The sequence below is a fragment of the Mus caroli genome, chromosome 2, assembly GCF_900094665.2.
Source record: "Mus caroli chromosome 2, CAROLI_EIJ_v1.1, whole genome shotgun sequence".
Lineage (NCBI taxonomy): Eukaryota > Metazoa > Chordata > Mammalia > Rodentia > Muridae > Mus > Mus caroli.
Window position 1 is genome coordinate 32825767 of NC_034571.1, and position 13819 is coordinate 32839585.

General features: G+C 36.6%; 1 protein-coding gene across 1 annotated transcript; it reads left to right on the forward strand.

Moving 5' to 3' along the window:
* The first annotated feature begins 8536 nt into the window (after nucleotides 1–8536).
* LOC110305677 (olfactory receptor 1Q1-like) lies at nucleotides 8537–9614 on the forward strand. The gene has a single exon (XM_021177745.1). The coding sequence runs from the start codon at nucleotides 8616–8618 to the stop codon at nucleotides 9540–9542; it is 927 nt and encodes a 308-aa protein (XP_021033404.1). The 5' UTR covers nucleotides 8537–8615; the 3' UTR covers nucleotides 9543–9614.
* The last annotated feature ends 4205 nt before the right edge of the window (nucleotides 9615–13819 follow it).

Here is a 13819-nt window from a genome sequence, read left to right on the forward strand (position 1 = left end):
GATGGGGGGGGGGTTCTTGCCAACTGTTCTGAGTGCAGCAGATCTTCTGGGATGGCTCAGAATATGGTATCTTCAGGACAGAAGACTGGCTAGCAGTCTACCCCAACAGTAAGGACTGGGCAGAAGGGAAATTTTAAATTTTTTTAAAAAAGAAGAGGCAATCCTAAATTCCATATAGAACCACAAAAGACCCTGAATGTCTGAAAGATCTTGAGCAACAAATACAGCTGAAGACAGCAGATCTCTGGCTTTGATATATGGCTTACTTGTTATCAGAAGAGACACTGTAGTAACCTGCATGAAGGCACAAACACATATCTGGATGGGACAATAAGGAGTGCATCCATATATTTATGATCGGTTAATCTTCAAAAAGTTACTAAAACTACACTAGAGAAAAGATAGTCTAATCAAAAAAGGCATTGGGGGAATTAATTTCCTAGAGTAAGGAGAGTGATGAGGCTGAAATGATTACTTCAGTGTAAGAGTTAACACTGTAAAACCAATAGATGAAAACATAGAGGAAGACTGGGCAATGAGGTTTTTCTTGTATAACCCTCAAATAACAGGGTATCATCAAACTAAAGTATATTTTATATGTAACTATACATTAATTAATATATAATAAATTATTAAATATATAATTATATGTTAAAGACTAATATGTGAAATTATTAAATATATAATTATATATTGATTAATATAGAATTAAATTATTAAATATCTAATTGTATACTTATATATAATTAAATGAGTATAAAAATAATCTGTAGATTAGAAAAAATTTGCAAAGTATATACCAGATAAGAAAGTAGAGTCAAAGTACATGGAGTACTCAAAAAATGTAACAAAATGAACTGACATTAAAGTGTATGGTATCTGAACAGGCATTGTTGGTTAGGGCTAGGAAGGATGAGAACATTGGTATAAAAAAAAAAGACTGATGTTACTAGAGGACATCTGATAGTGAGGAAGAGAATGGCTCAGGTTCAAGTTAATATTGGAAGTCACAGGAAAAGTTAGTGTTGGTATAGAGAGACAAAGAACATGGCTAATCATTTGTGTCCTATGAAAAGCAGAAGTTGTGACCAATGCAATGAAGTATCTTTCTAAAAGAAATTCCTAATAAAGAGTTGAAGGTTTGTCTTGTCTAGGATAGTTATAGTAAATAGACTAGAAGAGAGAAAATATTTTAAGGTGTTTTTTTTTTCACTAAAATACAAAGAGAAATCAAGACTTGGATAATGTCCATAAGAGCTGTAGAAAGGGCTATACACACAACAGACTCTGGCATCTGGCAGTGGGTCCAACACAAATAAGCTGCAAAATAAGCTATACCCAGCAGTGTTGTGGGTATAAGAGGCCAAGGACTGTAGAGTAATATCCCAGAGACTTGGGGAACCAATTCTGCTCAGCAAATCTTCTGACACAGAAATTCCTTCCTAGTTGATCAAAAATCAAGGTTTTTCAAAAACTACTCTTGATCCTTAAAGTTTTAGATGTACTTTCCTAGGATCTGTTATCCCATTCTTCCTTATTTATGTCTCATTATTGTGTCAGCCTTACATCTATAATTCCATAGTATTTTTATTAGATATTTTCTTTATATACATTTCAAATGCTATCCTGAAAGTTCCCTATATCCTCCCTCTGCCCTGCTCCCCTACCCACCCACTCCTGCTTCTTGGCCCTGGCATTCCCCTGTACTAGGGCATATAAAGTTTGCAATACCAAGGGGCCTCTCTTCCCAGTGATGGCTGACTAGGCCATCTTCTGCTACATATGCAACTAGAGATACGAGCTCTGGGGGTACTGGTTAGTTCATATTGTTGTTCCACCTATAGGGCTGCAGACCCTTTGAACCGTTATCTTATGTTTTATTTTAAAGGTTCATAACCAGAGTGCAAGTTGCCTCAAGATCAATATTTTCTTGAGAGCTGGAGAGATGGCTCAGTGGTTAAGAGCATTGACTGCTCTTCCAGAGGTCCTCAGTTCAATTCCCAGCAACCATATGGTGGTTCATCCATCTGTAATGGGATCTGATGCCCTCTTCTGGTGTGTCTGAAGACAGCTAAGTGTTCTCATATGCATTAAATAAATATTAAAAAAATATTTTCTTGAGGTTCATTTATATCTTATTATATATATATATATATATATATATATATATATATATATATATATATGCTCAAACAGATGCCTATGTGATGTGTATGCTTGGTGCATGGAGAGATCAGAAGATATTGTCACAGCCCCTAGAGTCACAGATGATTACCAGATACCACATGGATGCTGAGAATCAAAACTGAATTCTTTGCAAGAGCAAAAAGTGCTTTTAACCTCTGAATCATTCCTCCAGCTCTTGGATGATATTAGTATATGATTCTGGACTTTGGACTTTAGAATTGATCTTGGGATGAGTTAAGATTTTGGACTATAGAGATTGAATATATGCAAGTAGAACGTGCATTTGGGGGCAAACAGAAGGACAGAATGTCATGGTCTGGGTGCTCATATCCCACATTCCCCTTGATTTTTGTGTTGGTAGTTTTAGAAGATTAAGCTGTTAAATTATGAGTGTGGAGCCTTGTGAATAAGATTCATGTCCTTATAAAAGTATCCCAAGAGAGTTCATGATACAGAAACGTAGACTGAATGTGCAGGTCACCAGGTATAGAATCTGTCAACAACTTGATCCTTGATAGATCCAGCTCTAAATCAATAAGAGATAAGCTTCTGGTGTCCATCAATTACCCAGTTTTGGCTTTTGTTTTAGCAGTTTGAACAGTTTCAGTAGGATCAGGTTAGATCCTTGTTGTGAGAAATATTTTTTAAATGTCCAACATTTCTTTTTTCCAAAACACTCATGTCAATGATAATTCAATAAATACTTGGCTAAGTAAATAGCTAAGTCTAACTTTTCTCCTATTCATTCTGCAAATATTTACTGTTTTTATTTTTAAATTTTGAAACTTCATTTTCCCTCCTCTTTTTAAATAATTTTCCATACAATACATTTTTATTACATTATCCCACCCCCCATTTCTCCCAGGTCCCACCAACCCAACTTCATATCCCCACTCTCAAAAAAAAAAAAAAAAAAAAAGAAAGAAACATAGAAAGAAAGGAAAGAAAATCAAAAAAAACAAACAAATAAATAAATAAATAAATAAGTAAATAAAATGAAACAAAAGGTACACACACACACACACACACACACACACACACACACACATCTTGCAGTACATTCCCAGGTCAGCTATTCCTGAGAATGGGGCCTCCACTAGTTATGGTTGATATACTCTGTGACACTCCATTGCATTGGAAAAAAAACTAATTTTTACCTTTCCCAACAGTTATCAACTGCAAATAGCTTCTTGATAAGGAGTACCACTTTCTGCCCACTGCACCCTAAGTGCTGGAATTTTGTATGATTTCACCTTGTGCAGATCTTGGACAAGTTGCCATAGTTTCATATGAGTGAGTACCAGTCACGTTGTGTCTGGAAGACACTGTTTTAGAGTTATATAGCCACCTCTGGCTCTTACACTCTTTCCACCATCTCTACCACATAGATAAGGTCTACCCTGACCTTAATGCACAGCACAGAACTAGATCTGTAGAAAACAAAACCTACTTCTCCCCACTTCTCCTCATGGAGTAGTAACTTGAGTATTAACATCTTTAATGGTACATTATACATGCTGTGAAAGTGCACATTTTGTTTTATTCATTACACCATCAACTGAACCTATCATATAGCTAAGTAGAAATAAATGCAAAAACTAATAAGTAAATGAATAATTATTTCTGGAAATGTTGACCTTTGTAAAAGTTCAGGGTTAAAAGTCTCATCCCTGCACCATCTTGATCCCACTGCTCATTATTATGCTTCAACCCAAGTCAAAGCACTCAGGTCATTGTTATGACAGAATTTACAAGGAAAAAAAACGCATGGAAAGTTCCCAACAAGATCTGACTTTAAATTTTATTAACTCATTTCACATGATATTTTAACAAATTTATTGACCAGATCCTGCTTCTCTTGTCACAATTTAGAATTTTAAGCACAGTGTTCAAGGATTAATGATATCAATGTAGAATAGGTCCTAAATAAATGTTCTTTAATATTAAGGTTGGATTTGGGCATAGTAGTGTATATGTGTAATCCTAACACTTCAGAGATGGAGGGAGGGAGATGAGTTCAAAGTCATCCTCAGCTACAATTTGAAGGATAGGTAGGTTTAGGAATGTATCTATACTTTTACCAAGTATATTTGTGCAGCATATTGTTGACAGAACTACCCAAGAAGTAATATTAATTGTAGCAGTTTCCTTTTTAAAATTTTTTGTTGGTTATTTTTTAATTACATTTCAAATGTTATCTCCCTTCCTGGTTTCATCTCTGAGAAGCTCCATCTCACCTCCCTCCCCCTGTCTCCATGAAGGTGCTCCCCCACTCACATGCCCACTCCTACCACACCACCCTAGCATTCACCTACACTGGAGCATCAAGCCTTAACAGAACCCAGGGCCTCCCTTCCCTTTGATACCAAACAAGGCCATCCTCTGCTACATATGCTCTGGAGCCATGGGTCCTTCCATGTGTATTCTTTGGTTGGTGGTTCAGTCCCTGGGAGCTTTGGGACATCCATATCAGGTTCCTGTCAACAAGTACTTTTTTGCATCAGCAATAGTGTCTGGGTTTGGTGGCTGCATATGGGATGGATCCCAAGCTGGGGCAGTCTCTGGATGGCTTTTCCTTCAGTCTCTGCTAAGTTTCTTAAAAGCTAGCGAAATAGCAATAAGATAAGTATGAAAGCAGTTTTAATTTATTTTAATCTATAAAATAATATTCTATGAAATATCTTAAAAATAACAAACTCAGTCTGCTTTTGCCATAGGATGTTCACAATTTAATTATGAGAAAAAAGAAAGATTCATAAGTAATATCTCTTTTAAATATTAATTTTTATGTGTATCTGTGTATACCTTAGTTTATTCATGTGTACTACATGTGCAGAAGCCACAATGTCATACAAAAAAAATCAGATTCCCTGGAAATGAAGTTACAGATGGTTGTAAGCTACCATGTACATTCTGGGAACCAAACTTGAGTACTCTGAAAAAGCAGAAAATACTCTAACTACTAAGCCGTTTATCTTGTCCCAAGATCTCATTTTTATATCATTGCACATGTTCACCTATGCATTGAGACATGTCTATAATGCTACCCATCAGACATGAGCAGTGACAGATTACCCCTGAAATGAATATACAGGGTAGAAACAGTCTAACTTTCTCTTGATGCATGTTTTACTGTTAAATATTTTTATAAAAGTAAAATGTGTTGGCTGCTTAGGTGAGAGAAAAACAAGAGGCTGCATCTTAAAGAATTCAGGGAAGGGAGACACCCACTTCTGCCTATACCATATCTGAGTTTCTGTGGACTTCCTCTTCAAGACTCCTGGGACCAAGCTGCCACAACAGTAACATTAGAAATATTGCCTTGTTGGTCCCACTCCCCAGAGAATGGACCAAGTCTGGACAGTAACACACTTGGGACTCCCCACTATTGAGAACCAGGGGATCCATGCAGAAGCATGTGATAAAAACCCCAGCTCCCAGAACCCCTAGTCCTGATCTCCTTCTCTAACAAGTCTACTATGACACCCATGGAGCCACTAACACTTCAACTCTTGCCTGATACTTTTCTTTCTCTTTTGAAAAAAGACTACCTTCTTTGTCTTCCCTGAGTAGCTGTCTCTGTGTGTCAAAACAAGTCACAATGACACATATTCCAAGAAAATATGGAAGTGTCTATTCCCGCACAGTCTAGTCTACCTGAGAGTTCTCAGTAAAGTGGGACAGACTCACAGAGGGCTTTACACCATCACACAACATTTGTGGGCATATTAGGCAACTCATATGCCAGACTCTTGGCAAAAACCATAAAATTTGACCATTTGGACAATAATGTAAGTACTATGAAGTTTTGTTTTTTAATCTGTCATCTGTTGCTGTCTGTTATCTCTCTTTTTGTCTGTCTTTCCTCCATTATCCTCAGCTATGCTACTGTCTCCATGCACTAACCTCCTGCCATTCAAACCTACTCACAAAAAAGCATAGATGATTTACATAGCTAAGATTTTCATTTAAAAAATAGCTTTAAAAAACAGAAAGATTCAGTGATTTAAGGAAGCATCTACCTATGAACAGGATTGGGAAATCCAGAAGTTATGCTTATATGTGGCTGTACACAATGCCTTCTCCTTAACAATCAGCTTCTTTCCACCCCTGAGACCTAACAATGAAAGGGAAGCTCAGAGAGCAGACTTCACTAAGTTATACTAATGTCTTCTCTATTTGCAAACTGCAGTTTATGGCTGAAGTGTCTGGAGGAAAAGTATCAGCTTTGTGACATGAAGCCCATGTTCCCACAGGATTATAAAGATAGATTCACACTGTTTCCTTGAACTTTTAAGGAGCCTCAACACCTGTAGAGTATATAAACTTTTTTATTGCAAGCAGATAGTATCCTTATTTCCAAGATAAGGAAAAAGATGTTTTCCCTAAGGCCTCAGAACACTTTCCTGGCAAATATGGCACCAAACTCACATGTCCTATTTCCTGGATCTACACTCACAAGTTATGTTGCTCTTTGTTTATCTGCACCCCCATTTAGGACTGAGATTCTTGGCTTCCACACCTCCTCAGCTACACCAGGCTCTTCCTCTGCCTGTTTCTGCCCTTATTCAGTGTGACCTTGGAGAACTTTATTCAGCATTCTCATCCTCAATAGCATGGCTTTAAAAGCAGAAACAAGAATATATAGTTTTAGCTTTATAATGAGGCTTAAACACACATATATACATATATAAATATATACATATATAGTTATACACGTATATACATTTGTGTGTATAAGAGAGAGAGAATGAGCACTTATCTAGCCAGTGTGTAAGGCTGCACAATGTAAAAGCAAAATGTGAAGAATAAACAGGAATTAAAAGGGAAAACTTCCTAAGAAGAGGAGGATAATCAGTAATTAGGAGTCTAGACTCTGAGATCAGATGCAACTGAACTTAAATTCTAGCCTCACCACTTACTAATCTGGGTCTCTGAACTCTGTGAGCTTCAATATCTTCACTTATACATTGAGGATAATATATCACAGAGTTAATGTGACCATCATACTTTAAATGGAAGAAAAAGATCACCATTAAAAGCTCTGCTTAAACATGTGCTTTCATTCTACCCTAAACACATTTTTATCTCATTATAATTATTTTTGAGTGGAAATCATCATTATTATTATCTATCTTACTTTCTACACTACAGAATATAGAACTAAAGTTATTTTAGCTTCTTGTGACCATGAAATTTTGTTATAAGTAATCAGAAAAATTAATCTGAATTGAAATATTATAGAAATTATTAGTAACAAATTATATATTAGCTTCAACTTTATTGAGTTATCAATTTTCATCTATTTTTGATCTATAAAAGTATTAATTTTAAATAGTAGTGTAACATTAAATTTTAAATAATAAGCAGATATAATTGGCCATTGGTTCCAGGATCTATGTTATACCAAAATCTTTAGACATAAAAAGGAATAGTATTTGTACAGAGATTAAATTGCACACATTAAATTGTCTCAGGATTGTTCATAATATCTAATTCACCATCTATGCATTCTCTCATTTGTGCAGATTTGTAGTATTCCTCATGCAATAAAATCACACTTTTTCATTTTCAGAAAAATTTTTTCAAGTATCCATTATTGGTTGAATTCACTCATGTGAGACATGTGGACATGAATAACAAGCAGTAAGAAACATGTAGACCAAGACATCTAATGGAGCAATGTGCTTTTTTTTCACCTAAGTCTATGTATACAAAAATAACTATTATTTATTGCTAGAATAAATGTGTAAATTGAACATCAGTTTTATTACTGTTTGTCTTACTGTTTTAGCTATGAGACCAGATAAGGCATAAGACCAATTGAAGATAAGAGTCCATTAGGGAAGTGTATGGAAATTATTAAGATGGAAACACATTCTTATAAAACAATTGGTACTATTTGAGAGATCTTGGGCACCAGCCTCTACAGTGAGAACTGATGAGCCATATTAACTCTGGCATTTCCTTTTGCAGGCAAGTCCCTTGGATGTGAATCCAATCTATAAGCCTACTGTCCCAAGTAAGGTAGCTTGGCTTAATTTTAGAGAGTCATGTCATACAATGTTTAACTGCATAACCTTTGGATCCTGGTAAACATGATATAAATTGAAATGTGCCCTTTAGAAGCTTAAACTTTATATGCCTTCAAACTTGTAAAATACATAATAATGGTGATGCTTCATAAAGTAATTGTAATATTTAAATATGATAATGTGCCAAAGTCCCCAAATCAAGGAAGATGCTCTGTAAATGTTACATATGAAGACAATAATAATGTTAAAATAATAATGAAAAATAATGAATTACTCAATCCTTTTGTCATTACCACATGTATTTGATACTGGAGAACAGCAGTAAGAGTTACTAAGTAGCCTGCTCATATTTTCAAGGACTGAAAATGATCTTTTCTGTTCTTATGGTGACAGATGGACAACAGCAGCTGGACCAGTGTGTCTCACTTTGTTCTCTTGGGTATCTCTACTAACCCAGTTGAACAGATTCCTCTCTTCCTTCTCTTTCTACTCATGTATATCATAAACATTTCTGGCAATTTTTTTATCATCACACTTATCATCTCTACTTCTCATCTCCATACTCCAATGTACATCTTTCTCAGTAACCTGGCCTTGGCAGACATCTGCTTCACCTCTACCACAGTTCCCAAGATGTTACAAAACATTTTTTCCTCTACAAAGGTCATTTCCTATGTGGGCTGCTTAGCCCAAACATATTTCTTCATTTGCTTTGCAGCCATGGAAAATTTCCTCCTGGCTGTGATGGCCTATGACAGGTACATTGCCATCTGTCACCCTCTCCGTTACTCCTCAATACTGACTGGAATGCTGTGTGCACAGATGGTGGCTCTATGTCATGTCCTCTCCCACCTTCATGCCCTGCTGCACACCTTCCTCATGGGCAGACTGATATTTTGTGCAGATAACAGGATACCCCACTTCTTCTGTGACCTCTATCCTCTGATGAAGATCTCCTGTAGCAGCACCCAACTCAACACTTTGATGATTCATACAGAAGGAGTGATAGTCATCAATGGAGCTTTGGCTTTCATCATTGCCTCCTATGCCTTCATCATCTCAGCAGTCCTCCGGATCCCCTCTGCCAATGGAAAATGGAGATCATTTTCTACCTGTGGTTCCCACCTCACTGTGGTAGCCATATTCTATGGCACTCTCACATGGGTCTATTTCAGGCCCCTTTCTAGTTATTCAGTGGTCACAGGTCGCATTGTGACAGTCATGTACACAGTGGTGACTCCTATGTTGAATCCCTTTATCTACAGCCTGAGGAATGGAGATATAAGAGAAGCCTTCAGGAAGTGGGTGAGAAGACTATAACTCTTTTGTATAGCTCAAACCTTAAACAACATTCCACATCTTACTAAGAAAATCATTTTGCCCTTCACTAATCTGTTTTTTTATAATAACTCAGAAAGGCTAAGTTATAAGGATTGTATGTTCAAACCATGCCTGGGCTAGAGAATCCAAGACTATGCTGAGCAACTTAATTAGACTCTGTCTAAATGAGTAGAAGAGAGGCTAAGGATATATATAGGTCAGTAGGACACTTGTTTAGTGTGCACAAGATCCAACTTCTAGAACTGAAAGAAATAAATTTTTTAAAAGTTCTGGAAATATCTAGATTGAATACATAGCAATGATTTTCTTGTTAGATATTGTTATAAAGTATTGATTAAGCCCAAAATACACAAAACAAAAGGAATCATAATGTACTTAATGTAAAATATCAGTATGGTTTCACTGAAATTGAAGATAATCCACAGGTCCATAGTTAAAGAAAGAATTGTGATTTTCAATGTTCATAAAAAGTGAGTATGAATGATTTGTGGTGGAAACTAGTATATAGAGCTCATACATTTTCAAGGTCTGGGTGTCCGATTCTAAAGTAGATAAGAATCAAAAATGCCATTAATAACTACAGTCAAAGTCATAGCCTAGAATGAGACTTCTGAGAATGTTGCTGTAATCTCCAAACTGTCAAATGAGACTTCTATTCCATTAGCCCCAACAGCAATGGTCACTAGGCATAATCCCAAAGATCTGAAAACTAGATATTGTCAGATCTGTCCATATATGCCTTGCACCACTAACTCTAATTCAAAATATTATGGCCCATCTGATAGACAAGAATTGATCATTTTCACATTTCCTAAGTGCTAGGGAGATACCATGAGGGAAATATTGGTGCTTGTATCTTTTGGAATTTTCTGTGAGACAGATAAAATAGGTTAACTACTCCAACATAGAAAGGATACAATATTTATAGGGATCAGATTCTACTGGATACCCAGAATTAAGTGCACCACTCTTTTCTATTTCCATATTCTTAACCTTCTCAAGACATTTCATTCACAGAGAGCTGAAGCTCTCATTGTAATTAACAGAAGGAATTTGTTGGCTGGTTTTGCTGAGCATGGGGAATGAATCCAAAGCCAGATCCACTAAAACATCAAATTTTCAATTTCATTAGTATAGAATCAGAAGAATATTAGGGGAACCTCCCAGGAGACATGCTAGATAATGTAAACATGGGTGACCAATGTATCTGTCTACATAAAGCATCATCTATTAGATACAATCAGTTAGGACACTGAGATGAGGATCTAAACTTATGAAGATTTAGTGTAATATTATATAGAAGGCTTTCTTGTAGCATAAATATAAATCTTAATCAAAAAAATGCCATTGAAATGGACTGAGAGGCTAGCTGTAATCATAGGGTTGTTGGATCTTCCTGAGTTCTTCCCAGACGAAGGACACCCTGATATGTATAAATTGAAAGAACAAATAAATCAACCCAGCTTCCCTCATATCCATTACTGTGGTTTTTTCATTTCCATTTTGGTTTGCTGAGGATTAAACACAGGCCACTGCGTTTGCCAGGCAAGTGCTGTACCACTGAGCTATTTTCTAGTGACAAAAGTTTTTGTTCAGTTAACTCTGGTGTTGGAATGACCTTCCCTTACATTGTATAAAGGTATGCCCATATATTTTCAATTGTTGATTTCTGTAGCAACAGAGAGTTAAGAGCTGGCAGGATTTTAGTATTGACATTTCTATCCCAACCACCAGTTTTCTATTTGTAAATGCTTGTTCTTCCTCACTTGCCCAAACTATGAAGGTTGGGAAGCCCCCAATGCCTAAAGGCCACCTAAGAGATGGACCAGACATTGTCTTACTCTGATTGGTTAAAACTGGAATGTAGCTTTTTAAAAAAAGTAAATTGCTGATGACCTAAGCAAGAAGTAAAAGGGTAGGACTTCCAGGCAGGCAGGAGATCAAAGTAGAGTCAGAGAGACACAGCAGACCAGAGGACAGAGGTGGAACACATACAGAAGGTATATTGATGAAACTGGAAGCAGTCAGTAAGAACCACATGGAGACACAGAATGGTAGATAAGTCAGGTTAAGGTTTTATCTAGCCAACAGACTGCCCCAGCAAAAGCCAACAACTTTAAAACTAGAGAGAAGTCTTTATGTCTTAATTAAACTGCAAACTGGATCTGCAAAACTGCTTCCTTACCTTACCTAGAAAATACCTTACATACCATGTAGTTTCTGTCTGTATCCCCTTACTTTGTTTTAATATCTCCTGCCTCTTTTGTCCATCTTCTCCTTTTAGCACTAGTTTAATCCCTTTCTTCTTTGCTGTCTATTCAGAGTCACTGCTCAGCCTTTTCTAAAACTTCCCCTTAAGTTGGAGAGATAGTAAATGGGTGCAGTATATTCTGACTTTATCCACAGTGTCACTTCCTACTGTTTCATATACTCATACTCACCTGTGTTATAAAAATATTAAGTGGAAAATTCTAGAAATAGATACCTACAAAGTTTTTTATTTAAACTGTTCTAAATAGGGTAATGAAATTTCAGTGTCCTGTTACATCTTGCATGGAACTGAATCAATACTTCAAGATAATCAAATGTACTTACCCTACATCCCAAATCATACTCTATGAATCTCTTTATTGCATTACTGTAATTTTTTTTATAATCTCTCAGAATGCATGCTTCAAAAACTGAGCACAAATTGTGACTAAGAATACACTGTCAACAAATGAGTATAAAAAATAAATAAATGAAAAATCCCACTGTTGTTACAATGACGACCACAAACCACACTAACAGTATATTATTAGCAGTTCTTTTTCCTGGTAACCACAAAACACTGAAGTTTTTTAAGGCTAGATGATTCACCTTGCATTGGGCAATCCTTGTTTACCCACAAAAACACAAAGTAAAACTTTAGTTTTTGGATATGTTTACTATTGGAACTGATGATCTGACTTGAGAATTTGTCCTTTAAAAAAGGGGTTGGCCATCATGTCATTCCATTTCTGAACAATGAGCACTGAACTATGGTTTTTCCCTTTCAAATTATATTAAACACATGTGATTTTCCCACCCAAACTTTTATCTGCCTCTCATTCTGCCACTCCCCTTACAGAAATATTGTTGATGCTTTGTGTTCTGTTGCTTTTATTTATAATACAGGGTCACACAATTTTGTAGCTCTCTCTGTCCTCGATCTCATTATATAGACCAAATTGAGCTCAGACTCAGAGAGATCTAGCTGCTTCTGATTTCTGGCATGCTGAAATTAAAGGTGTACACCACCACTCCTAGATATTAACATTTGATAAAGTCTTGTACCAAAACGTGAAGTTGGAATATTTTGTGGGTATAGAGGATGATTATAGATGGAGTTAATAAGACCTTGTAAACAGATAAATATGTCAGTATGTTGTGTCTTTTGTGTGACTGATTGTGTCAGTTAACTCAGGGCAGGACAAATAAGCTATGTCATCTTCTGCTCAATTAGGAGTAGGTATCTCCAGAGATATAACTGTCATCTGAAGCAACATAGACTATATCTCAATGACAATAGGGGAGAAAAGCAAGTTTCCAATTTTGCCACATTATTCTATACTAAAGAAAGATAGAGGAATATAAGTCTAACTTTAATTCATTATACATTTCTTCTCAAATAAAATAAAACATTCTGGGAATGGAGAGATAGTGAGAATAGCCTATTGTTCAAATCTCCAGCACCAACATAAAAACTAAGCATGGGAGTACATAGTTATAACCTTAGCACTGGGTGGGGGGCAAAACAAACTGAGGTGTATTTCTCAAAGACTCTGCCCAACTAGCAAAATCAGTAAGTTATATTTTCAGTCAGAGACCTTGTATCAGAAGGTGGAGGAGGAGGAGGAGGAGAAGGAGGAGGAGGAGTCCGGGGAGGGGAGGGGAGGAGAGGGGAGGAGGGGAAGGGGAAGGAGGGGAAGAAGAAAAGGGGAAGGAGAAAGGGGGAAGGAGAAAAGGGGAAGAAGAAAAGGGGAAGAAGAGATGGGGAAGGAGAAAAGGGGAAGAAGAGAGGGGGAAGGAGAAAAGGGGAAGAAGAAGAAAAAGGGTAAGAAGAGAGGGGGAAGAAGAGAAGGGGAAGAAAAGAAGGGGAAGACAAAGGGGAAAATGAAGGAGGAGGAGGAGGTGGAGGAGGAGGAAAGAGAAGAGAAGAGAAGAGAAGAGAAGAGAAGAGAAGAGAAGAGAAGAGAAGAGAAGAGAAGAGAAGAGAAGAGAAGAGAAGAGAAGAG